Here is a 26,402-nt window from a genome sequence, read left to right on the forward strand (position 1 = left end):
ATGCACGATGAATTTTTTTTTTAAAATGTAATCAATGATTAAATTTTATAAGTATTAATGCTTGAATATTTTTTAAAAATTATTGATATAATGTAATGAATATATTTAAGTTTAAATATTATTATAAAAAAGTATTATATCAAAAAATATTTATATAATTTAATATAAGATGATGTAGGATAGAATAATTTTTGTCAAATTCATGTTTATTTTTAAAAATAATCTTCTCATATATATTTGAAAACATTCAAATACGTTTGGATAAGAACTAGCGTCAAATGACAAAAATTTATGTGAGACATGTCTTATTTTGTGAGACAGATATCTTATTTGGGTCATCCATGAAAAAATATTACTTTTTATGTTAAGATTATTAATTTTTATTGTGAATATCGATAGGGTTGATTCGTCTCACTGATAAAGATATACGATAACATCTCATGACACACTGCTCCAGTCAAATTGACTTTTTTTTTAATATAGAATTCGATATTTTGAAATAATTTTTGTTTTAGGATTTTTGGAATATGTAATAATAATAATAAGATATGCTGACGGTCCATTGCAGTGGCCGTATCACATAAACTCTCCCAGAAAATTGTAGCAGAAGGGAGTAAAAGTGATCGGGTCACTTTGCGGCGGAATATCTAACTTAGCTAACCATCGGGAGAATCATTAGGGATTTTGGCGACATGGAGAAGATCAGGAGAGCGTCTCACGCCGGTTCATGGTACACCGACAATCGTATGTACCCTAAATTCCGCGTCATTTTCTTACATCTAGATTACACACATCGCCGCTCCCACTTTTACACAGTTTTTTGTTTTTAAATTTTTTATTGTTGGTTAAAATTTATCGAAAATAGCTCAGTGATGATTTTTCATCTAGGAAATAATGAAAGAGTTCATATTTTTAATGTTTCGTGGCAGAAAAATGCCTTCTTGAGTCAATTATTCCAAGGCTTGATTTTTTTTGTTCATAGGTTAGGATTCGTTCATATATTCCAAACTGAATTCACCAATCTTTTGGTTGCGTTATCGATACCTGTTTACGGAATTTAGCAAGTAGTTAAGTAAAATGATTGCGACAATTGGGATGCATGATTGTTTTTGCTTAATTCAGCTATAACATGACTTCAACCTAGAAGTTCAAGGGCTGCATGGGATTATTAAAAGATATGGATTCCGCGTAGGATTGTTAAGAATAAATGGATATAGGCCCTGATGGTTTTCTCTCATCATCTGGTTGTTCACTGTGATTGTGGCCTTCTTATGGTTTCTGTTTAGATAATATATGCTTTTACTTGCAAAGTTCATTTACTTGTGAATCGTGAAAATAATAGTTTAATGGAGAAGTGTTGATAGAAGTGAAAAAAATGTACACATAACTTGTATTTGATATGATATATTTGCTATCTTCAGAGAATTGTTGATCATAGGTTTCCTTTATAATGTTTTAGCTACAAAATTAGCCGAAGAGCTTGATGGTTGGCTTAGGTCTTCCGGCTTGGCCAAATCTCCTGACATAAGAGGTGTAATTGCACCGTAAGTCTTTAATATCAATGTTCTTTTTGTGTAATCACATGCAACAGGTCTGACACAAGTTTGGGTGGTGTTTTGAACTCACTAGTCATGCAGGTTATTCATATTCTGGTCGAGCAGCAGCCTATGCATTTGGAAACATAGACCCTGCAAACATGTGAACTTTTCACTCTTTCGTCATATGATCATTGGTTTTATAGCTCAAGCTTCCTCTCTTCCTAAGTGTATAAATACCTCTTTTCTTGGCAGTTCTCGGGTTTTTCTTCTCGGCCCATCTCACCACTATTACACTCCCAAATGTGCACTCTCAAAAGCCACTGTCTACAAGACACCAATAGGAGACCTACCTATTGATCAAGAAGGTATAGTGACTGAACCTAGACCCTAGTGTAGCTTCAGTTCCACCGTGGATCTCAGAAAAACTGCCATTATGTCCTTGTCTTAGAATCTTCTTTTAAAATAAATTTCATGGGACCTTTTGCATCATGATATGTCCCCAATTTCACTAAAATGGAATGTGGTTGGATTGGCGTGATGCAATGAGTAATCATGAATTGTTCTTACCAATAGGTTCTCTAAGTAGTTCTATAGTATATTTTTTTCCAAGATATTCTTTTTAATGTTGGTTTCATGGACACTCATTTTAGTTTTTGCTTGGTGTTTGTGCCAGTCATCGAGGAGCTAAAAGCCACAGGAAAGTTCGAATTGATGGATCTTCATGTTGACGAGGCTGAACATAGCATGGAAATGCACTTACCATATTTAGTTCAAGTATTCCAGGGGTATGATTGTGGTGAATCACAATTGGGCTTACTATTCCCTCTGTTCTATTTTTATGATGCACGTCCTTTTTATTACTATTAATTTTTTTTGGGGTAATATATTGAAGAATTTGAACAGGTATTCTGTAAAGATTGTGCCCATCTTAGTTGGTGCTCTTACTGCTGAAAATGAAGCCATGTATGGTCGGTTGTTGGCAAAGTATGTGGATGACCCAACAAATTTCTTCTCTGTCTCTTCTGATTTTTGTCATTGGGGATCCCGGTATGTTGCATTCCTGCTTTTTATTTTTGATCTGTTCTTTATCGTGTTAATGACGAACATGTTCTATAGTAGTCTCGTTGTCAGTTCTGCTAGAGTCGGTGACTCTTTTATAGTAACTATAACATTTTTTATGGAATAGAGGTTCCTATCGAATTGGTAAAGGTATGCCATGTGTAAAATACGACGACTTGTATTATATTTTGTGTTTGTATGATTAGTTAGATTTTGACTTCATATTTCATCATACAAAATTATCAAGATAGTTTTCCGAGATCCCACCTGAATATTGTTTAGGGAGAGGGGGGGTGGCATGTACAGCCGACAGTCCAGTCAAGATATAATGCGAAGTTGGATTCCTTGAGCAGGAAGACGGTAGCGATTGGGGTTTACATAACTTTTCGATAATGTTGTCAAGGCGCTCATGCAACTTTTCAACTTTTATTTCCTTAAATCTCATGCAAGCAGCCTTTTCCTTTATTTTTTATTACCCCAACTTGATGAAAATGTGCATAAGTTTGAAATCCTGCAGATTATCCTTTTAATCGCTCATGTTTGTATGGCTTTATTAAATGAACGTGTCCTTTCACGTATTTTACTGAAGCATAACATGATTTTGAATTTTTACTCTAGGTTCAACTACATGCGTTATGACAAGAAACATGGAGCAATCCACAAGTCTATCGAAGCAATGGATAAAATGGGCATGGATATAATAGAAACAGGAGGTCCAGATGCATTTAAGGAGTATCTCTTGGAGACGGACAACACCATTTGTGGACGACACCCAATTAGTGTTTTTCTCCACGTAAGTATCTTAATATCCTTTTTAGAATTATAACAAAAAGGGCGTCTTTGCTTGTAGAATAATCTTATGGTATAGAATAGAACATGTTTGTTTATTCGAGAGTATTCTCACCTACCATTACTTTCTCAAATTAGATATGCACGTAAGAGCATCTGCATACATGTTCGTTTTTTAATAAGATCCATTTTACTTCATCCATAATGACTGCTTTGCATATTTCATATTCAACTAGATGTTAAAGCATAGCTCTACAAGGATGAAGATTCGTTTTCTCCGATATGAACAGTCTAGCCAGTGCAAATCCATGAGAGACAGCAGTGTCAGTTATGCATCTGCCATAGCGAAGGTGGAAACTTGAATTTGTGAAAATTGAACACAAATTAGACCGACCTACCATTCAATGTCCTTTAACTGGTGTAACTTCTACTTTGGTTTCTGACAATAATAATTTACTTGTCCTTCTTCCTTTCTTTTTTTTTTGTTCCTTTGTAATTTGCTTCTGCATAAGAATCGAGCAAACCGATGGCCAAGTTATTTGATGTCAAAGTTGCTATATTATTTATATACCAAATCAACATGTTATGTGAGAACTGCTGGCATAATTATATAACAGGTTGCCTCTTATTTCTGTACACATGCATGTGAATTCAAGAGCATGAAAACGTTAGAGAAACCAAAAAACATTATGTGAGGCTAAATTACATTTCATGTTTGTTTAAACTTTAAATGATCAAGGTATTGTATCTTGTGTTTAATCTGAAACATTATTATTATTCTTCATTAAAATTCTATAATTCAATATTAAGCGTGTAAACGAAACAAATACGAAAAAAAATCAAGGCTCGAATTCGATTTGAATTAGATATATTTGAATTCGAGTTTGATTTGAAGCTCAAAAATCTTAATTCTTTGGTTTAAATTTGTTTGAAGCAAGGCTTCATTTTGAGATATTAAAATGTATTCGTGAATTGCTCGAAAATAAATGGTCTATGTAAATATATTTATGTATGATAAAGCTCACAAACTATTAAACCAAATAATTTGTGTCCGAGTTCAATGATTTAAAACACAAATCAGATAATTTTTGAATCGGTTCCATTTATTTACACCTTGCTAATCATAATAATGTATGAAAAAAGGGAGGAAGATTCTAAACATGAATTCTGGAATGACAAAAAAGCCCAACTCTCCAATGAACTAACTCCTTGTATATAGACGTAAATAACGATGTTGGTTGTACCCACCAAAACAAAACTTACAAGACTTGTCATTTACATCCTTAATCTCATGTAGTTATAAATTTACTGAATAATAATAAATAATAACCATGCACGCTCAATCCTCTGTCCATTTACCTTGTGATTCACCAGGCTCCATCACGACGACTCCACCATTCGATAATCCCAAGGCAAACTGGTTGGGGTTTTGTGGGTGAGAAGCAACCACAACTGGATACACATAACAACTGCATCCACAAGTAAAAGCCAATAGCTAAAATGGTGCATTAAGATAGATATATTCATGCAAGTTTTCCTCAGCCCAAATCTATGTAGGGTGCATTAAGATAGGTATATTCATGTAAGTTTTCCTCAGCCAAAATCTAAATACCTGTGACGAGGCATTAGGTAGGCAGAAGGATCAATCTCAAATCTTGGTGTGAGATCTGATGCGCCAACTATTAAAACAATCCCATCTCTCATCACAGCATACACCAACTGGCTATCGCATGAATATGTCGCATGGGAAATTCGCGCACAGAACGCAGCGATGGGCCACTGAGAGTAGTATGTATAGAGGGAACATAAATGTCAAGTAGAAACACAAAAAAGGAAGAACATAACTGGTTTATAAAAGACAACAACATTCGAACCTGTTTCACACATCGCAAAGTTGCTCCATCATATATCGCGAGTTGAGTCTGGTGTACAGCAAGGAACTGTTTCTGATTCTTGTCAAGTTCGATGGTTGTCTCAGAAAGGTCTGAAGCCGACCATCCAATTGAAATCTGCAACATTGTGCTTCTCTTTTTCTCCCATGAAACAGAATCCCACACGATGATCTGCAGTCATCATGTATTACTAGTGATCGATGGTCCTACATCAATATATCAGATTGCTAACGAAAGGACTAAACGGCAAGAGCTGCTTGAATCACTAACCTGAGTATCCACTCCCGAAGATACTAGCACATTTAAAGTGGTAGAGAAAGCAAGCCCACTAATTCTTGTACGGTGACCTTCAAGCTTACTTATTACCTGAAAAATCAGCATTCAACACATTACACGTGCATCCTCCTCTTGTGTACGTGTGTGTGTACATAAATGATTTAAAAATAATGGGACATTGATCGATTTCACACCTTATCCACACGTATGTTATATATGAGAATGGTTGAATCATCCATGCCTATCCCAATTATGTTGTTATCCGGAGGATAGAACACAATACTCGTTGCAGCAGGTGGTGGCGCCATCACATTTCTGATTTTCTGCATTTAACCACCACATTTTAGTTAGGACTCTGAAATACCATCTAAAGACAGCACTAGTTTTGTAACATTACCTTGAATACCAACATGTTGTACAAAGTGATCACCCTCCCTGATGCTGAGACAACATAAGAATCGTTCTTGGACAAAGAAAAACATGGTATAACTACGTCCACGCTATTTTCAGGAAGATCATTGGACATCAATAATCCCTTCTTTGGTTGCCATAGTCGAGGGGAAAACTTTGTAGTTGCCTGGAGGGAAGAGACTTCTCAATAAATAAGACATTTTTTTCTCAGATATAGATACCGTTGAAAAAGACCAATGAGACTCTAAAAAAGAACAAAAAATGAATTAAAATAACTTCCACATGTTGATTTTTAGCCAATAATCACACGAGATAAAACGAATTCTTACTTTGCCACTCGTATTAGAATCATTTTTTGACCATCTCCACAACAGATGTATGCCATCTTGAGCTAATGCCAAAATGCCATTACCTGCATGAGTGTATACCAATCGTCGAATCTGCAACAATCAAATGGGATTATGTAAAACTACTTGTTTAAAATTCATTTTTTGCATTATGCATGCATGTAACTTAATTAATGGCATTATCAGCACAAATAAGAGCACTTCGAAATGAAAAACATAAGCATTCACATGGTCGAGTTTCCGTTTTGATCTTGAGAATAAGTAAACCATATGACCTTTTTAAAAATACCATTATGTAATAACTATTACTCCCTCTACTTTTTCCCAGTAGTCTCTGCAAAGTTATGATATAAGATCAATCATCCCTAACCATACCAACTTTCAAATTATCATCGAAACACAATCTCAAATCTAAAAAATTCCAAAAAGAAAACTCTATCAAAGTTTGCAAGAATTCTGAAACGACAAAAACAAAGAATTGGCAAAATTAAGCACATTCCCAACTCTACACATGCAACGCAAAGGAACTGTAAAGAATTTGAAATAAAATTTTAGAGCCAATCCATGTCTATCATACCATATTTGTCTTAACTTCAGAAGTGAGCAGCATGGATTGACAGCATGAGATTCCAACAATTTTTGAAACGACTGGCATCTCCAATTTGTTTGATTCTGCGAGCCCTTTCGGTTTTACATTTTCCAACATAGCTGGAACTTCTTCCTATGAGTAACAAATTATTTAGTTTGTGTCATTTCTATGAATAAATGTAGATTAATAATTAAATGGTGCGTGCCAAGAATTCTATGTTGAAGTTTAGGAAACCACTCACAGCTTGGACAGGCCCCTCCATGTCTCTAGCTTTAAGAGGGACAGGATTGGGATTTACTGAAAGCTATACAAAAATTCAACTTATACATAAGGAAAAGCCTGAATGAAAGGCTAACACCATAGCGAAAGGACAAGAATGCGACAGTAGCAGATAAACTAAGAAAAGAAAAGATACATCCATACAACAGGAGAACGAAGGGAATATGGGGGATGGGATAAAGCAAACAAGAAGAAGAAACTATAAGCGAATAATTAATGACCAACTGCACAAGGGCTGACCTTTCCAAAGGTTTCTGCGATGCATCTAGTGGAATAATCAGAACCAGCTGCAGAATCTTCCAGCAACTTAAAACCATGATCATTTGCTAAGATTTTAATTTGATACTTATCAGAAAAAACAGCCAAAAGAGTGCCTTTTTTGTTGAAGCATACATATGGACTCTCCTTTAATAAAAAAACACAATAAGAGAAGAACATTAGACAACCATCTATCCCATGTATCTATAGCTTAACCAAAATTGATTTGGCAATGAAACAAATACCGGCAGACCACCGTCGGCTTCGATAGATGCTAATATTTCAGATTTGTTTACATCCCAAATTTTGATCTTATGGTCATCACCAGCAACCAAAAACTTGTTGCTGCATGTGGCAAATGTCACCATGTCCAAATGAAATTTGCAAAGTCCAAGGTAATTCCTAACGATAACACCTTCCGCCTCATTCCATTCAACGATGTATGGCTCTCCATTTCTGTTCACCCCACATGAAAATAGCCTGAAAATATTTAAAAAACTCAGTGTCCATAGGCAAAAACACAAACAGAAGGAATCCAGCCAATCACCTTTTACCATCGGTACTATAAGCCATTTTCATGCTACATAAACCAGGAGCAGCATAAGTAACCCTTGATCCCAATTTGTCAAATAGCCATGCTTTTATCTCACCACTTGTCGAGATGGACATTAAAAACTGCAACAAAATAAAGTGAATTCGAGAAAAAAAAAATGGTTTTACAATCAACTAATTCTCACAGGAATATTTTCCCTCATATGAGGGCATATGGAGTAGACGGGAGATCCATGGCCTTCAAATGTATAATGTTTTGCACCAGTCACGGCATCCCAGACCTTGGAGAGATGATAACAGATGATTGGTCAATTACTGCATGACATATGTTGAATAGATTTGATAGTGAAACTAACCTGAATCAACTTGTCGTCACCACAGCTGATGGCGACGAGTCTATCATATGGTTTAGAGAATGCTATATCATTTACGCTGCCAACATGGGCATCAATCTGGAAAGTGAATACTCGTCATAAATGTTTTTGAATTATTATTACTACAAAGAAACAAAAGCTTACAAAAACTACCTCTAATTGGTTCTCAGCATAATTGCCATTTTTATGATACGAATACAACCGTATCATGCGCTCTGAGTATGCGACCCCTGTTGTTTGAACACAAAGCCATCTAGATCAGCAGGAAAATAGAAAAGCAGCTAAGTTTAGGGAGAATGTGCATACCGAATGATGTACCATCAGGGTTCCACAGTATTCGATTGACAGAGATGCTGGGATTATTTTCCATGTCCTGATTATGCAGTGGATATAAATCAGTCAGGTTTCAGCTGTCACCATAGACTAGTCATAGCCGAGAAGAGCTGTACCAGAAATACTTCCAAGACCGAATTTACTTCCCGGACCACAAATTGTCTTTTGAATAACTGCTCAGCACCAGAAACATCCCAAATCTCTATATCCGCAACATTTGTTCCAACTGGAAAAAATAAGCTAACAGCTTTTATAAGACCTCGTAAACATAAGCTTGGCAAAGTATAAATGGGAACAAAAAGTCAACCTAATAGCAGAGTGTCTTGAAATGGGTGAAAATCCATGCTGGTCGGTTGGGATCCCATGTCTAATATTCGTCTAACAGACTTCGGAAAGTCGACTGGCAGTTCTTTTGCAGCATTTTGATAATCGTTCCTCGAAATTGAATTTGACATTACCTGCATTATATTGCTTTTTCACTTGTTAGAAAATAATGGTCTCAGTTATTAAATGCAAGAAAGAAATATGTTTTGATTCACGGTATATGGTGTTAGCCTCATCATGATTCTTAGTTGATATTATTTTTGAGGCGTCATGGCAATCCTTACTATCCTCTGAAGGACCAGTAAAAAGGTCCATTATTATTGTGGTCATAATTTGTGAAAAACAAAATACCAGATGAAAATTCAAACACAAAACACAAGCACCACCTTGGTTTGACAAATTCTCAAGATTTATGGTCCCAGCAGAAATTATGGATTCTGTCGCCAATGACAGATTAGCAGTTGCAGACATGTACATGGGAGACTGAAAAAGAATTGAATCAAACAAAATTTAACAAGATGAGGCTAATAAGAGAACATTGATTTTTTATTGAACCATACCAATGAAATTTCCTCATTTGATTGATTTTGTGCATCATCAGGTCCAGGACACCTGTGATCAGTAAAGAGAGTGTCTATAAGAGGTTGCGGATGAGGATTCGAACAATGAATGTGCTGCCAGTTCAAGCTGCATATTATCACATTATTTACAATCAGCAAGACTAAGAAATGTGTCCAACTGACAGAAGAGTGTTAAACTTATATGTAGAGAAATACCTCTGGTTAATCAACCGTCTCAACCTCGACTTGCTATATTGAGGAAACTTTGTTCTTCCCTGGAGAAGAGGATTTGCATCAAGTACACCCCTAAGTTCGCTTACAATACGTTTTCTGGCAGATTCTGTATCTCCATATGTTGCGAGCGAATGGTGTTCCCTGTTAATTCTGTCATAAGCAACTACTATGTTTTTTTACAGTTGTTCATGGACACATCATTGTACCTGAAATCATCTAATGTCAGGAGTTGAGTCATTTCTTTATACAATTCTTTATTTGGTTGAGCAAAAACTTTCAGGTCCTTAAGTAGCATATCCAAAGCCGCCTTGTGATCATGCCTGTGAAAAAAAAACCACATATTTATGGTTTTAAGGGGTCTAATGAAATCGATTAACAAAGACGAAAGCTTACTTGTCTAATGCCTCGAGAAACTTTTGCTTCCGGATTTCAAAGTAAGTCTTGGTTGAATATGTGTTATCTTCAACGCCAGTGAAAGCTGAAAGATAGTTCTCTGCATCCTCCCATTTCCCATCAAGAATCATGTCCTCGAAATATTTCATATCAAAGAAAAAACCAGTCTCCTGCTCAAGCCTATTTCGAGAACGGATGCAGAGTAAGTTAAATGCTACAAATTGAAAATTGGTATAAAAAACAGAATCCCACACAGTTAAATGCTACAAATTGAAAATTGGTATAAAAAAACAGAATCCCACTCACATGTGGGCAGTCCTTTTCAGGTTTTCTTCCTCACAAAATTGCAAGATCAAAAAGATGAGATCCTTGCTAAGTGACATCGCCAGATTATCTTTGTACCCCTTCACAGAAACGCAAAGAAATAGTATGATACGGATTGGGAACCTTCGCAGAACAGAATAACAATGGAAACATGTATAAAATTAAACAACATCGCAATCAAGAAGAATTCAGAAAAAATAAAAAATAAAAACAAACGAACACAAATTTATTTATTTTTTGAATGCATCTGCGAGAAATCTTAAAGGAATCCAGTGCTTCAACCGACAAAGAAAGCCTTGATTTCCGAACTCACAACAAAACGAGTACACGAAATCCTTCGCAACCACTTGATCAAATACAAAATGGATTCAAATGAAGATCAGAATACCCAGTTCAAAGAAGAAAAGATGTGATTAAATGGTGGGCTCTCTTTTTTCTCCCCCTGATGATTAAATTTCGAAGAACAAAGAAACGAGACGAAAGTGCATAGCAGCAATAATAACAATGGTATGTAAAACATATATAACAAAAGAAGAAGAAGAAAAAGCAAGAAAAAGGCAATGGAGTAGCCTACTTTAAGTATTCTTTATGGGTTGGAAAGAGGAATGAATAAAATAGAAAACTAGAAAGTGGACTTGGACTCTGTTCTCTTCCATATCTATAGAAGAAGAAAAGAAGAAACTCGAGATAGTGCAGTATTGTGTACCCTATATATAGTGGGAAAAAAACAAGTGAGAAAGCGATACGTCCAGAGAGATAAGTTAGCTTACTTATCATATAAGTCATCGAAGAGACGACACACACACATATGTGTGTGTGATATATGATAAATAAACAAGTAATTACGGTAAATTGGAACGTGGGAATTGGGATTGTGTCCGTCGAATCATAGTCTGTCGGATGAGTAATAGATTATATATATAATTAAATTAAAAATAAAAAATTTAATAAATTAAATAACGCAATTGTCTACTAAAACAAATTCAGTCCGTCTCAAATATATATTTTTCATACATATTAAAAAAATCACAGAGAAAAATAATTTTCTATTTTATACTAATTTAATTTAATCAAGAAATGTCGGGCATCTTTTCATACTGACCTAATATGTATAATAGTACTAAATATAAAAAATGGACTATATTTGGAAAATTCGAAAAAGAAAATGTAATCTATATTTTTTTGAGGGCAAAAACTTATGTGAGACGGTCTCACGGGTCGTAGTTGTGAGACGGATCTCTTATTTGGGTCACCCATGAAAAAGTATTACTTTTTATGCTAAGAGTATTATTTTTTATTGTGAATATGGGTAGGGTTGACCCGTCTCACGGATTATGACCTGTGAGACGGTCTCACATGAGACTCACTCTTTTTTGAGACGGATGAATATATATAAGTATAGGGTGAATCCCACTCCCGAGGGCCTCACACAGAGCTCCGGCGTGAAGAGAGGTAAATCAGGGTTATGCATCGACAGCAAATACCCAGAAGAGAGATTGGCTGGAGCAATTTATCATAAATATAATTTATATGTCAAGTGGTATTCTGGTAATTCAATTTTATAATAATTATCAAATCCCAAAAAAGGAAAAAAAAATGTATCTTTGACTGATGGAAGGATGAGTAATAATTGTGGGATTTGGTTCAAAATATACAAACGAACGATATTAATGGCATATATTCGAGGTTGGTGGAATTTGAAGTGAAATAATCCGACGCACAAATCACATCGCAAGTTTGATTGTGAATCGGCTGATATGTGGATTCATTTACAGACTCCCTACCCTATCAATTGACTCATGTAGACTAGTCGACTGAATTTGTCAGTATACACAAGTGAAAGGTCAAAATGAAGTGAAAATCAGTCAAAAACAGTCCCCGAGCAGCGAAAATCGGTCAAACTCAGCATACTCATTCGACAACAGTCGATATTGAAGAGGTTGTTGATCATAAAAATACTTGAAATTAATATATTGTGTATCAGAAATTAGTGTCGTGTTCATGTTGACGTCAGAAGTTAGTGTTGTGCTACGTGTTGTCAACATGAACACACAACAAATTTCACACAAGTATAATTTGAATAAATAGAGACCAAATTTAAATTATGCACAAATATTTTATACTTGTCCAATGACTAGTAACAAAAATTCACTAGAAAAATATGTAAACTATTTACACCAAAGTAACACTAGTGAGTACAACAAAACCAAATTTCCTGACACTCCAAGAAATTAAAATGTATCAAAATCAACCAAACTAAAACTAGATGCATAAACCGAAGTTACTTAAAACAAATAATAGAAGAACAATATTCGATCAACACTATACGTCAGTGTTGTTTTTCACGTGTCTTCAACATCCATCAACAACACGACAACTTTTTAAATCAGTCACACAAGGTCTTCACACGAAAATCTCCAAAACTGAGCTTGTGCAGGTTCAGAAAAACTTCAGCAACTACGCAAAGTGATCAACCAATCATACGAAAAACTTCAACAGCTGCACAAAGTGATCAACCGATCACACAAAAGCTTCTCTCATCAAAATAGGCTCGGCTCTCGTATTTTTCTTCTTTGCAAGTATTCTTATGCCGACCTCTCTTAAGCGTCATGCATGTTCTTCTCTCAATATTCCATATATATAATTATTCATATCTTGACATAACTATTTTTTCATAATAACAAAATCTTACAAACATAGAAACAAGAGTTTATTAAAAACAATACTATATTCAAATATAAGATATTATATCTTATAAATAAATACCAAAAACAAATCATAGGGGATAAATACTAAGATTATATTAGGTCAACCAAGTCTATGGATAAATCTTAGAGTGGGTCTCATGTGAGACCGTCTCACGGATACTAATCTGTGAGACGGGTCAACCCTACCCATATTAACAATAAGAAGTAATACTCTTAGCATAAAAAAATATACTTTTTCATGGATAACCTAAATAAGAGATCCGTCTCACAAATTCGACCCGTGAGACCGTCTCACACAAGTTTTTGCCTAAATCTTATTATTAAATCAAGTCAAATTAGTCTAGAAATGCAAAACTCTTCTTTTTCAATTTAAATAAAGAACAAAGATTAATTAAGAATAAATATTCCTTTAAGATATGAACTGAAAATCAATCGACATCAGTCGATATGAATTGAAAATTAGTCCATATCAACCCACGTTAACTAAAAACAATCTAAAACATCATACATGAAAAAAAAAAACATTCGAAAATCAATCCACGAAAATTGGAAATCGGTCCATATGAACTGAAAATCAGTCTATACATGATTTCATTTTCAAATATTCAACAAAAACTGGAAAATGCGCAGACATCGAACAAGGAACGATTATAAGAAGAAATGTAGCATTTATGGGAAAAAAGAAAAAAAAAAGGAAGAGCCAGAAAAACATGTGTTTACATTCTATCTAACATTTTAAGTGACTTGTAATATAGTCTTTTTAAAAAGAAGCCAACTTTTTCAAGGGAAAAAAAACCCAAGATGGTGCTGACATCCCCAATTCTCCCATCAATCTGCTTTTCTTTATTGAATGTACTTTCTAGTTTCTAGGAAAAGAGCAAAACTTTCTTTTTTCTTTGTATTCCAGCCATTGCTATCCAATGAGACGAGATCACTAACAACAAAGTAATTTGAGGGGCTTTCTGGGTGATTCAAGCCCACACCCCAATCCTTTAATTAGGCCTCGCTAGATAAATTCTCGTGTGTCCTTTCTACCGAAGATCTTCCGGAAACATTGATCGACAAATGTTTTTTTTGTAGGTATAGATGGCAAGATCTAACAAGTACGTAAACTATTATTTACTGGGCTGGGGCCCTATGGTGATGGAATCAAGGTGGTAGAAATCTTCTTTGAGAGTAACTGAGCTTCAATATTTATAGTAATTTCATCTGGTAAATCTTGCACAAGACTACCATAATGAGGTGCAACGGAGCCAAAATCGGTCATAGTAGTGGAAGGAGAAGAAGATGGCAGTGATAAACACACTTCGGTCGGCCTTGATTCCGGCAATTCCATCAAAGGCTCATCAGGGTTCAGGAAGATTTGAACTACTTTTCTCATTGTTGGCCTTAGTATTTGATCAGGATGCAAACATGCTAATCCTACCATTAAACTTCTACTCGCTTGTTCTTCATCGAACTTGCCTCCTGACTTTTGATCCACGGATGACAATAACAGACCCTTTTCGAGTGCATTCCACACATAATCCACAAGGCTAAATTCTTCCATCATAGCCTTTGATCTTCTTGCGCAGACTAGCTCAATCACCACCATCCCAAAACTATAGACATCGGACTCCAGAGTGGCCCTACCCGTAAAGCTAACTTCTGGTGCTAGATAGCCTATTGTTCCAGCCACCATGGTGGTCACACACGCATTGTTCTGGAGCATTCTCGCGAGGCCAAAGTCGCTTAAATGAGCATTAAAATCTGAATCCAACATAACATTATTTGGCTTCACGTCACGGTGTACAACAGGGCTACCACATTCTTCGTGGAGGTAAAGTAGCACAGAAGCCAGCCCTGAGAGAATTTTGTACCTGGTTTTCCAATCAAGAAAATCCTTGCCTATATACCTGTCCAGGCTGCCATTAGGCATGTATTCATATACAAGAAGTAGTTGCTCCTTGTCATGGCACCAACCGTGTAGTTGCACCAAGTTCTTGTGCCTCAGGTGCCCAATGGTACATATTTCTGCTAAGTACTCTCTTTCACCTGAAAAATTATGGTTTCAATGTCATAATCTCAAGGAACAGCCATTCGACCTCGTTGAAAGTCAATATTGACCAAGCAAGAAGAGGAACTCAAGTGGGAATATTATACACACACCTTGGCTTGAAGTTGCATTAATTTTTTTGACAGCAACAGTAGTGGAAAAATCTGTATTGGATAAAACTCCTTCGTAAACACTTCCAAAGCCTCCAGTTCCAAGCAGATTTTCTTTACCGAAATTGTGAGTTGCCCTAGAAAGCTGCTTATAAGTGAAATATTTAGGACCATTGGCAGCAGTTTTTGTCAGCCTCTCCATGATATCTCTCTTCTCTTGTTTCACCATTCGTTGCCTTTGAGCTGCTATGACAAGAACCGTGACAGCCACAGAAAAAGTCAGAGTTATTGGAGCAACAATCTCCCAGACCTTCCTGCCCTTAATTTTCCCGACTCCCATACTTAGAGATACTTCTGGCAATTCATACATTGTGAAATTCCAATCAAGAACATGATGAACTTCGGACAAATGTCCAGTTGAGCCAGTAAATCCCATATAAACTTCCCGAGGAACAGTTTCTTGCATGATTATTTTCTGGCTAAGAAAATTCACCAAACAATCGCCATCATATGCAGCGTGAATCTGGAGCATTTTTTCCCATCCATCATATTGAATTTTAACTCTGATGTTTCTTCCACTGTGAAGGTTGACCCCAATATCACTGAGACTTCTCACTGCTACTGGATGTTCCACACTTGTGGTTACAATTGCCATATGGTTCCCATCTATTTCGCGTGGATTCTTGTATGTGTCTAGTTCTACTGCAAGTTGATGAACAATACCCCCTGTATTGGGTATCAAGGAAACAAGTTAAGCCAAAAATATCATCAGTTTCTTGAATAAGCACACCAAGTTTCAAGTTTCAAGTTTTCAATTATCAGAACGGTCGTCAAGAATATATTATTCAGCATCTACTGGAGATAAAATGAGAAAGGATCTAAAAAAGAAAAGAAAAAAGATGAGAATGTAAAGTGACAAATGTCATCAACTATTTCACGCTGTGTCCCTGAAATTAATTAAAGCCGATATACTGCATGGCAAAAAGACAATCTGACTTGTAAGGTATTTATAGATTCACCTTCAGTTGAAGGATCCAGAATCCCAACAAATGAACCATAGCTTTCGGGTGGTGAAGGCCCATTATCCTGAGCAATGATGAATGACATCCCATCACCAGACACCATTGAATTTGAAGTTATTCCGATAGTGAAAGTGGTAGAAAAAGATGATGGCCATGCAAGCATAGGATACCGGAACAACACCCTTCCAACCTCACTTGTATCTTTTGGCTGCTGGAACTGGTGATGTGTGATGTACAGGCTCCCATTACCAGCACTTACAGATCCCCAGCATATTAAGTTGCTTCCATTTGCACAACTTTCGGAATCAAATGATGGATAGGAGAAATTGTAAGATTCAACAAAATCAAGCGAATTATGATGAATCAAGAAAGCGATTATTAGTAGTAACATCATTGGGAATACAAGTTACAGGCATGAAACAGAAGACTGATTGTGGTGTTTATAAATAAAGGCAGGAAAAGAGTCTTCCGTGATTGATGAAAGATTACTCTGTTGTTTTTAGCTCTTCGATCCTCAAGTTTTCAAAGTGATCGGGATAACAAAACACTACAGATTCTTTAATCTGTTTGCTTTGGATTTTGACTCTCATGATGAGCTAACTCCAGAATAGCCACATATGCAAGTTTTTGTAATCATTTTCATTTTATATTCAAGCAAAGACAACTTTCGAAAGATACTTCAATTTGGTATTTTGAAAAGTATCTGGTCCTCTTGCGGAAGATCCGAGTTACTTTACCAAGGAAGGTGCCGAGAGAACACAGCCTTGAATCAACTGAAGCCCTGTCCTCATCATCCATCTCGTTAATTATCTTTATTTTTTAAATGACGAAATACAATGGTGAAAATTTGACACCAAAGCAACATTCTTGTTCTAACTGTAAAACGCAAGAGAAGATGTTGATGACAATAAATATACGTCTGAGAAGGACATTTGATATTCAGCCAGAGAGACTAGGGTTGCAGTCGTGAACCGTGTACTCAAGCCCTTCGAGAGGGCCCAAATCCTGTCAGGTTAGTTACTCCATGGACCATGCTACCTTTCCATCTACGTGAAGCTTGTTGCTGGGAAAGAATCACAGTTTGAGATCGACCAATAAAAAATATGCAGCCATATCAAAAAGGAGTTTCACTAAACAAAGGGCGGCTTACTCTGATGAAACAGACAAAAGGGAAAGACGAATAATACAAGTGAGCACGATACCACATGAAACGAAATGAAAGAAACAACCATTCCCGAGGAACTGTCAATTAATATGATCAAGCAAAGACAATAGATTAAGCTAATCAAAAAGTTCAATCACAAGGGTACAATAATGTGTAGCACAGCTCTAAACTACGAACAAAAAAGTTCAAACATACGGTACAATAATGTGTAGCACACCATCAATCTCCTCTGAATAAAATGTCCAGATTTTCGTAAGAAATCGAGAAACTGAAGCACACTAATCAGAACGTAACTCTCCCAGCTCTTTCACACAACATCTGTATTGCTACATGAGATCTGAACAGCTCTAAGACGGCACTGCAAAACATTCAACAATTGCATGAGCTAATATCAAGAACTTTACACATCAGAACGGAGAGATGACGCCAAATAAACACAATAACATCAGAAGAGGTTAGTAACTGCCAAAAAAAAAAGATTACACAACAGAAACCACAAGCTATAATTGTTGCATCGTGACAAGGATATGGCAACATTTTCTCGTCACAGATAAGAATTAAGGCAAACCAGTATACCAGTGCCAAGAAATATAGGACAGTCGGCATAAACATTATAATAAAGACAATCAAACTTACTGTATGTAGATGTATCAATCTGCTCAGGAAGTTCTTTAATATCAACTTCAAACCTTTCTTGAACCTGCAACAAAAAAGAACATCTTAGTACATGAGCAGGCCAAAAAGCAAAATCAATCATAAAATCAAACCTGATTGAGAACATCTGAATCAGATGCAGAAGAAACAAATGTGATGGCAAGTCCTTTGGTTCCAAACCGCCCAGCTCTACCCACCTAAACCACTCAACAGAAAATCATATGAAGATCTGGTTAGTTGTTGCCTTGTTGGTAAACTTCGAGAGATGATGAGTAGATAAGATATGAATTACCCTATGCAGATAAGTGTCTGCAGAATCTGGCATATCATAATTAATCACAATGTTTACTCGCTCTATGTCAATTCCTCTACCAACAAGATCTGTTGCTACAAGAATTCTTTTATGCCCTTCTTTAAATCCCTTGTATCGAGTCAATCTGCAATCAATAATTTAGAGTGATGGTGTCTGAAACATTGCAAGAAATTATTCATCACTCATACTTCGCTAAGCTGAAATCTGTGCGTATGAGTGTACGTGAACAAAAAAAAATCATGCCAGCACATAGGAGTAGCAATTGGCTCAAAATCTGGTCCCAGATAAAATTGAGACATTATTGCTTACAGTTTTTATTTATAATAGTCTAATAGAGAACAAATTAAAATCGAATAAGCATAATTTAGGCAAATAAGCTCACCCTTCACCACTTTCAGATGGTTACTATCCACACGATAGTGAAGGGAATAAAAAGAAAACATAGTTAGACAAAAATTCACACAAACCTTTCTTCTTGGGACATGCCAGAGTGAATACAAATAGATGGGAAGTTACACTCCACCAGTAACTTGTTCAGCTCTGCGGTTCTATTCACGCTTTTGACAAAGATGACAACCTGATTAAAGTCTAGAGCATCGAGCAAATCATTCAGCTTCCGGTTTTTTTCCAGCTCACTCAATTTGATGTAGTGCTGCCACAACGGGAGATCAATTCAGTAAATAAAATAAAATAAACCGGAAAAAACTATATTTTAACTGTTAGAAACCAAACCTGTACGAGACCGTGAAGAGTCAATTTGGCCTCATCATCCACATAAATTTCCATAGGCTGAAACGAAGAAATGTTACAGTAAAGCATATTAGCATCCATCTGTAATTAACGGGTATCCAGTGTGAAATGAATGGTGGGGCAAATGATGCCCGGAATTGAGATTCTGATCAATCTGAAGCATCTTCTTGCAGATAATTTATTAATTAGCACTCAGAAAAACTAGAGTCATCACTGCTGCTCAAGCCATTAAGTAACTAAATTGAAACGGATGACCTTGAAACCTAAAAACATAACCAAGCCCTCTTCGCTAGAAACTTCCTGATTGAAAAAAATAAATAAAATTAAATCGATGACCAAAACAGTGTATAATGTCCCAGTTCCCATCCATTCCATGCAATCTTTGTCGCAAACGAACCATAACATTGACACAAGGAAAAGATAAAAACATGTCAAGATACAGTTCTTCAAAAACTGTACTATCACCAAGTGTCGCCTGCAGAAAGATGAATTATGAAACAGAATAGACGTCTACAGTGCGAGGACTGGCTACGAGAGATTACATCTTGCATGAATTTCTTGCAAACCGGTCGAATCTCTTTGCTAAGCGTCGCCGAAAACATCATAACTTGCTTGTCGTGAGGCGTCATTTTGAAAATTTCCTGCACGTCTCTCCTCATATCTGAGAAAACACAAAAAAGAAGATGAAAAACAACTCCACACCACATATTTTCGTTTTTAATACGAAGGAAATTTGCACTTTTATGATAATTTTCCCGAGGATACATTTAACATTACATTAGACATACCGAGAGACTCCAGCATCTTGTCACATTCATCCAAAATGAAATGCCTCACATTTCTCAGAGAAAGGTCCTTGTCTCTAGCCAGACCAAGTATCCTCCCTGGGGTTCCAACAACAATGTGAGGGCATTCATTCTTCAAAATATCTTTGTGGATTTTGATGCTAACACCGCCATAGAAAACAGAAACTTTGATATCCAGTAGATATGTGCTGAACCGTTCAAATTCATGACATATCTGCAAATGTGAGAAACACAAAAACCAGAGTGAGAAATTATAACTATCATTAAATGGCGAGATAGAAAAATATAGGCATGAAACAAATGATTAACTGACAGAATTTCATTACATAATAACAAGAGAATACAAGATCCATATACAGAACCTCAGCGAATTTTTTAGTTCAAATACATGCCTGGTAAGCTAGTTCCCTTGTGTGACAGAGAACAAGAGCAGCAACTTGACCTGCAACAGGTTCAATCTGCTGCAAAGTTGAAAGGACAAACACAGCTGTTTTTCCCATACCAGATTTTGCTTGGCAGATAACATCCATTCCCAAAATAGCTTGAGGTATGCATTCATGTTGAACTAATGAAGAACCAAAGAAAGTTGATCCAAGGAAGCCTCAGTTGCAAATTAAAAAGGTTTTACCATTCAACGTCTCCAATGAAGGGTGATAATAGTGATTTACCTGAGCAACATAAAATCACATGCTGCTGTGAGACAGTTGTGTGTGATATGAGAAATATAACAATGAACATATAATATTCATTAGGACTGACATCAATTACAAAATAAGGCAATAAAATGAGAAAGTAGGCGTTAAAAAGAAAAAACATTTTGATTTCTAAATGAAGCGAGCTAAGCCTAGGTAAAATTAAGACTACAGAAAAAATATCATAAACAATAAAAACTCTGAACATAAACACCGATACGAGCCACTTGATACTCACATCAGGCAACGACTACACTTTCCCAGTTTCCCTCTACCCATTATGCTATCAATACCAGGCATATTCACAAGCCAATAGCAGCAATGACATCACTCTACCTCTATTCATGGAAAAGGAACAGGATTGCTAGCACTGGGAACAAAGAGTTTAAAGCAATTTCCAACCAGCCCATCTCAATAGTATGGATCATATTTACAACTAAAATAAGTTAAAGACAAAGGAATATCTTGCCTTCTGAGGGATGTTCAAACCCCGAGTCCACAATAGCACGTAAAAGCTCTGGCTTCAAGAGGAAGTCTCTGAATCCTGAACTATGAATTCCAACGTATCCCCTACTCCAAGATGATAAAAACACACCAAGTTATTGCCTTGAAACTATAAGCCGCAATAAGCAGCTATTCACCCAATTATAGCCAAGGAAAAAAAATTCCTATCTAATCCTGACACTGAACGAATTGCCTATACTCAAGTATACGTCAGATCCAATAAATAGAGAACAAACAAAACTTCGCGCAGACCACACTAAGAGACAACATCGGATGGTATTAAAGATGGAAAATGCCAATAAAATTTATGGGCTAATTGAGAAACTCACTTTTTAGCGGATTCTCCGTTTACTTTAGCATTGACAGCGTCCGTGACTCTTTCGTCTTCTTCTTCGTAATCGATAAGCTCTTCTTCATACGCATCGTTCTCCTTATTATCTCCCATTTTCTCTTTTCCTATAGATCCCATTCAAGACACAATTTCAAGATTTCAAAATTTTGAAACTTGCAAGACCCAAACACCGAGTAACTGTATGCAAAAACTCATACATGATCAAAGAAAAGTTTTTTCTTCGTATTTACCTGTTTAAATTTGGATGCTGGGGTCTAGCGCACCTAGGGTTAGGGTTCCTAATTTCTACAGAGGAAAAAATATCGAAAAATATGACATAAACAGGCATCGGCGAGAACTTAAATATACTTTTCCGCAAGCAATATGCCACGCGTATTATATCGGTCACTCCACGCTAGACAGACTTGATAAAAAAAGAATGTGGAAACATAATAAAAATATATATAAATCATTATTTTTATTATGACAATAATTTTATAATAATAATAAATTAAATATATTTGAGTATTTTAAAATTTAATTAAGAAATTATTTGACAATTAAAAATAATTTCATTCTTTTCATATTTCTTTTTTTTTTTTTCAAATCATTTGAATAGAATAAATATATCATTTCATTCATATTCTCTTCCATTCCAAAGTTAATATCATTCATAGCTCAGCTTTTTATTTTTAATTGGTCTAAATACAGTCTGAACATATAACAAATCAATAATTTTCGATGTTTCATAATTATGTGATATTATTTTTTTTATATCGCATTAATATTATTAATTATCACATCACCAAATAATCGAAAAGTAAAGGTTAGCGTAAATTTTAAAAATTTATTTATTACATGAAACGAACCAAACATAAGCTAATTCTTATAATCACAAGCTACGAATGAAATCAATGATCTGCTTCTGCAGCAGAAAGGTTCCCTCTGACTCAGGAAACCACACATGAAATACATGCACTTCTCCCTCAGCTTCAATCAATTTCACCTCATTCACCCCTTTTTTCTTCATGAACTCAGCATACATCACTCCCCTTTCTTTCAAGAAATCGAGCCCGGAGACGAACACCAACACCGCTGGAAACAGGCTCCATTCAGCCTCCGCCTTCTCGAAATTGCACCCATAGAAATCGCGGTCCGTTCCCTCCGGCAAGCTCAGCCTCCAGAACATGTCATTCATGGATACCTCAGAACCTGATCCCTCGGCCAGCTCGAGCTCGGTCCTCCTTTCGCTCCCGAAAAACGGATGGATCGGCACCAAACCTTTCACCGTGACCCCATGGATTTTATTCTTGATGGCTTTTATGGTGACATGGTGAGCTATGTTCCCTCCAGCGCTATCGCCACAGAGGAAAACACGCGAAATATCAGCGTGTCGTAGCCATGGATCAGCCTTTGAAGCACCTAACCATTCAAGCGCATAATAACAGTCTTCATAAGCTGTTGGGAGCTTGTTTTCTGGGGCCATGCGGTAGTCTACCGACAAAACAATGATTTTAGCAGTGGCAGCTAAGTTTCCAAGGAAAACGTGGTATCCTAGCCATGCGGTCGACCCGATGCAGAATCCGCCGCCATGGAAATAAACCAGGACTGGCATTTCTGAGACATGATCATCAGGTCGAAAGATTCTGGCAGTTATCGGCTTCGACGAGTCGATTGTGACGTCTTTGGACTCGTATCCGCCGGTGGATATCAGTGATGCCGCCGCAGTTTCCGGGGCAAATCGTTTCACGCTGCCGTCTGAGAATACTTGGATGAAACCTGGTGCCTCGGCAACAATGGACATTTTGCATGTGTGTGATTAATACAGGAAGTGATGCGATTTGAATCCGTTAAATAGATTGATGATGGGGCTTGGTGGATGATGGGTTGATTGGTCATGCGATTTGAATCAATCTTGAAATTAATTTCAATCAACATGCATGCAAAGATTGAAGTTCGATCCCCGACCCTCTGTGGCCAAATATTGAAATACAAAACTTGTAAATTTAGCTTCGCCAACCAAAAAAATTAAGATTTTTTTTTTTGTGGGAAAGTAAATTCTGTTATACAAAATGTATACGCACAAACAGAAAGGAACAAAGAAAACAACAAGAAACAAAACAGTATCGCAAAGCTTAAAATAAGCAAACCGAGACCTGTATGAAATACAGTGTCCTTAAAACAGATTTGTCCCCTCCGGTGCGTGCTGCGAGGATGAACGTGGACGTCTGTTTCCCAGGATACAACGGAAAACCAGTAGTACCGTAGCACAAGGCACCACCACGGCGAACTGAAAAAGTACATGAACTTTATCACGGGACGGAGCAACGACAGAGGAGCGGCAGCCGGTGGAAACAGAGGGAGCCGAGACAGGTGAAATACAGTGTCCTTAAAACAGATTCGTCCCCTCCGGTGCGTGCTGCGAGGATGAACGTGGACGTCTGTTTCCCAGGATACAACGGAAAACTAGTAGTACCGTAGCACAAGGCACCACCACGGCGAACTGAAAAAGTACCTGAACTTTATCACGGGACGGAGCAACGACAGAGGAGCGGCAGCCGGTGGAAACAGCGGGAGCCGAGACAGGAAAGCTAGAGCAGGGCCGAAAATATAAGAGTGCAGGGGAGTGTTGTTGGATCTACCTGAAAGACTTGAGGCTGCCTCTATTATTTATAGGCACTCATCAGGACAGTTACGGCTGGCCATACGAAAGGCCAAAGGTCTGGCTAGCTGAAACACCAAAGGTCAACTGAAAACTGTCCCAGCTGAAGCACCAAAGGTCACAGACCATTTCGAAAATAAAAAAAGCTAGGTAAGCCTTGGTGGGAAATTTTGCCTTGATCGGTCCGACATTCGACGCGCCCAGGTCGCGCATGTACGCCTGCACACAAGTCAAGCCTTTTTTCACTGCAAATCGAGCCCATGATTTGCACCCCTGTGCCTGTGCGCGCGAAAGAGAGCCTCTTGACCAATCATTGTTACACCTACATAAAGTATAACACAATATAAACTCACCAATGCTATATTCATTTTCCAATGTGGGACATTTCCCACTTGCCATCTACTAAGCCTTGTCCAATTTCTCATTCAAAGAACAAGCCCAATAGCCCAATAAGCCTAAGTCCAACAAATTCAGCACAAAACTTTCCGCGTTAATTTGGTATATAATTTTGACATTTGGATTAACTTATTTTAATAACTTAAAAGATGTTATGTTTTTATTGTAAAATCTGTTTTTTTTCAAAAATATAAAAATTGATATGCAGAAACTTGTGTGAGATGGTCTTACGGGTCGTATTTTTTAAGACAGATATCTTATTTAGGTCCTCCATAAAAAAATATTAATTTTTTATACTAAGAGTATTACTTTTTAGGCAAAAACTTGTGTGAGACGGTCTCACGGGTCGTATTTGTGAGACGGATCTCTTATTTGGGTCACTCATGAAAAAGTATTACTTTTTATGCTAAGAGTATTATTTTTTATTGTGAATATGGGTAGGGTTGACCCGTCTCACGGATTATGATCCGTGAGACGGTCTCACATGAGACTCACTCACTCAAATTGATATTATTTGGGAAAAAATTGAAAATAAAATATTTAATATTATTCTTAATTTGTTCAAGTAAATCTGATAAAAAAAAATGAAAGGTTGAGTTTTTACAAAAAATTGTGGAGGATAGAGAGAAGTAAATATTAATCAGATCTTTCAAAAAAAAAAAAAGAGTCAGGGGTAACCCAACCTTTTTAAAAATAGCTTACAGTTTCTAAATATGTGTTTTTTTAGAGAATGCGTGTTTCTTTTGTAATTATATAATATTTGCTTTTTTTAATGTCGCAATAACTCAAACAAGTCTTTTAATATTTCTAAAACAAAATATATTTATATACATATATGAGTATATATAGAGTTTTAATATGATGAGTATTCATTTTGGACATCTATGTGAGTGCTGATTGATATAACGTCCATTATTAGATGAACATGACCACAAATCAACGATGTTGACACAGATACTTACGATGATTGTTCACCGTGTCAAAACTATACGATTTCTCTTAGTTATCCGCTGGGTTATTATAATTTATAAAATCTGAAAAAGAAAATCATATAAAAATAAATAAACATACAATAATATTATTGAAAAAAAAAATCGAAATTTTAAAAATAATAAATAATTTTGAAGCCTAGATGGGCATTAATGATGAGCCCAACTAACGAAATGGAGCGACAATGACAGTGAGTCTAGTCTGGGCCACATGCTATTTAATTTTAAAGTCAAATATTTATTGAAGGGAGCCGGGCCCATAAGTACTTGAGTAAGTTAATCGTAGAATTGTAGCCAATTGGTACACCTTTTCTTTAATGATTATTTTTTATTAAAATTTTCTGTATTCATAAAAAAAAAATTATTAGTATTATTATTATGTTACAGAAAATGCAATAATTAAAAAAAATTAAAAATCTATGACTTAACTGTTACAATAAACTCATTCTTCCTTGAATTGATGTATTTAGCTAGAACTAGCTAGAGATACACTTCACAAATGAAATTCATTTTGTATGTTTGAAATTCGTCGAAATTACTATTGAAATTGTATAATTAACGATGATATTTGAAATTCATTTTGATTTTCTCCATTCAAGTAAGTAAATGAATTTAAAATCCATATATTTGAAAGTCATTATCACAAATCCATTAATCCAAACGCAACTCAAGTAATAAAACATGCACTTTATTTTCCAATATATTTTTAGAAAAAAATTAATTTTGTGAAAAG

The 26,402-nt window shown here is 36.2% G+C and overlaps 5 protein-coding genes across 8 annotated transcripts; 1 reads left to right on the top strand and 4 right to left on the bottom strand.

Annotated features, from left to right (window-relative positions):
* The first annotated feature begins 538 nt into the window (after positions 1–538).
* Positions 539–3,952, top strand: LOC140834324 (uncharacterized). The gene is made up of 8 exons (XM_073199129.1): positions 539–744; positions 1,460–1,544; positions 1,630–1,698; positions 1,791–1,903; positions 2,212–2,323; positions 2,442–2,585; positions 3,216–3,390; positions 3,623–3,952. Exons 1-8 carry the CDS (start codon positions 693–695, stop codon positions 3,746–3,748), a joined length of 876 nt encoding a protein of 291 aa, XP_073055230.1. The 5' UTR covers positions 539–692; the 3' UTR covers positions 3,749–3,952.
* A 631-nt stretch (positions 3,953–4,583) lies between these two features.
* On the bottom strand, positions 4,584–11,216 carry LOC140834326 (topless-related protein 1-like). Of its 4 annotated transcripts, none has more exons than XM_073199132.1 (26): positions 11,107–11,216; positions 10,515–10,612; positions 10,209–10,388; positions 10,022–10,135; positions 9,798–9,956; positions 9,582–9,708; positions 9,408–9,504; positions 9,253–9,311; positions 9,005–9,155; positions 8,814–8,923; positions 8,671–8,737; positions 8,518–8,594; positions 8,347–8,442; positions 8,176–8,271; positions 7,986–8,113; positions 7,684–7,918; positions 7,421–7,585; positions 7,143–7,205; positions 6,890–7,033; positions 6,295–6,405; positions 5,952–6,131; positions 5,749–5,877; positions 5,549–5,644; positions 5,261–5,449; positions 4,999–5,165; positions 4,584–4,855 (listed from the first exon to the last, which is right to left on the bottom strand). In XM_073199132.1, the coding sequence occupies exons 2-26, from the start codon at positions 10,589–10,591 to the stop codon at positions 4,726–4,728; spliced, it is 3,147 nt and encodes a 1,048-aa protein (XP_073055233.1). In that variant the 5' UTR covers positions 10,592–10,612; positions 11,107–11,216; the 3' UTR covers positions 4,584–4,725. The 4 variants fall into 4 exon arrangements, with proteins under 4 accessions (XP_073055233.1, XP_073055232.1, XP_073055231.1 ...); XM_073199131.1 differs by lacking the exon at positions 11,107–11,216 and adding an exon at positions 10,921–11,081 and having other exon boundaries at positions 8,841–8,923; XM_073199130.1 differs by lacking the exon at positions 11,107–11,216 and adding an exon at positions 10,921–11,080.
* Positions 11,217–13,955: 2,739 nt separating this feature from the next.
* Positions 13,956–17,484, bottom strand: LOC140834327 (probable L-type lectin-domain containing receptor kinase S.5). Its single transcript, XM_073199135.1, has 3 exons — positions 16,405–17,484; positions 15,389–16,111; positions 13,956–15,274 (listed from the first exon to the last, which is right to left on the bottom strand). Exons 1-3 carry the CDS (start codon positions 16,799–16,801, stop codon positions 14,376–14,378), a joined length of 2,019 nt encoding a protein of 672 aa, XP_073055236.1. The 5' UTR covers positions 16,802–17,484; the 3' UTR covers positions 13,956–14,375.
* Positions 17,485–17,656: 172 nt separating this feature from the next.
* LOC140834328 (DEAD-box ATP-dependent RNA helicase 15-like) lies at positions 17,657–22,011 on the bottom strand. Its single transcript, XM_073199136.1, has 12 exons — positions 21,874–22,011; positions 21,621–21,747; positions 21,257–21,357; positions 20,488–20,660; positions 20,078–20,309; positions 19,832–19,950; positions 19,272–19,328; positions 19,007–19,191; positions 18,519–18,663; positions 18,340–18,423; positions 18,209–18,272; positions 17,657–17,930 (listed from the first exon to the last, which is right to left on the bottom strand). The coding sequence occupies exons 2-12, from the start codon at positions 21,734–21,736 to the stop codon at positions 17,920–17,922; spliced, it is 1,287 nt and encodes a 428-aa protein (XP_073055237.1). The 5' UTR covers positions 21,737–21,747; positions 21,874–22,011; the 3' UTR covers positions 17,657–17,919.
* A 476-nt stretch (positions 22,012–22,487) lies between these two features.
* LOC140833485 (probable carboxylesterase 17) lies at positions 22,488–23,586 on the bottom strand. The gene has a single exon (XM_073197826.1). It carries the CDS (start codon positions 23,424–23,426, stop codon positions 22,515–22,517), a length of 912 nt encoding a protein of 303 aa, XP_073053927.1. The 5' UTR covers positions 23,427–23,586; the 3' UTR covers positions 22,488–22,514.
* Between the last annotated feature and the right edge of the window lie 2,816 nt (positions 23,587–26,402).

The sequence above is a fragment of the Primulina eburnea genome, chromosome 6, assembly GCF_022965805.1.
Source record: "Primulina eburnea isolate SZY01 chromosome 6, ASM2296580v1, whole genome shotgun sequence".
NCBI lineage: Eukaryota > Viridiplantae > Streptophyta > Magnoliopsida > Lamiales > Gesneriaceae > Primulina > Primulina eburnea.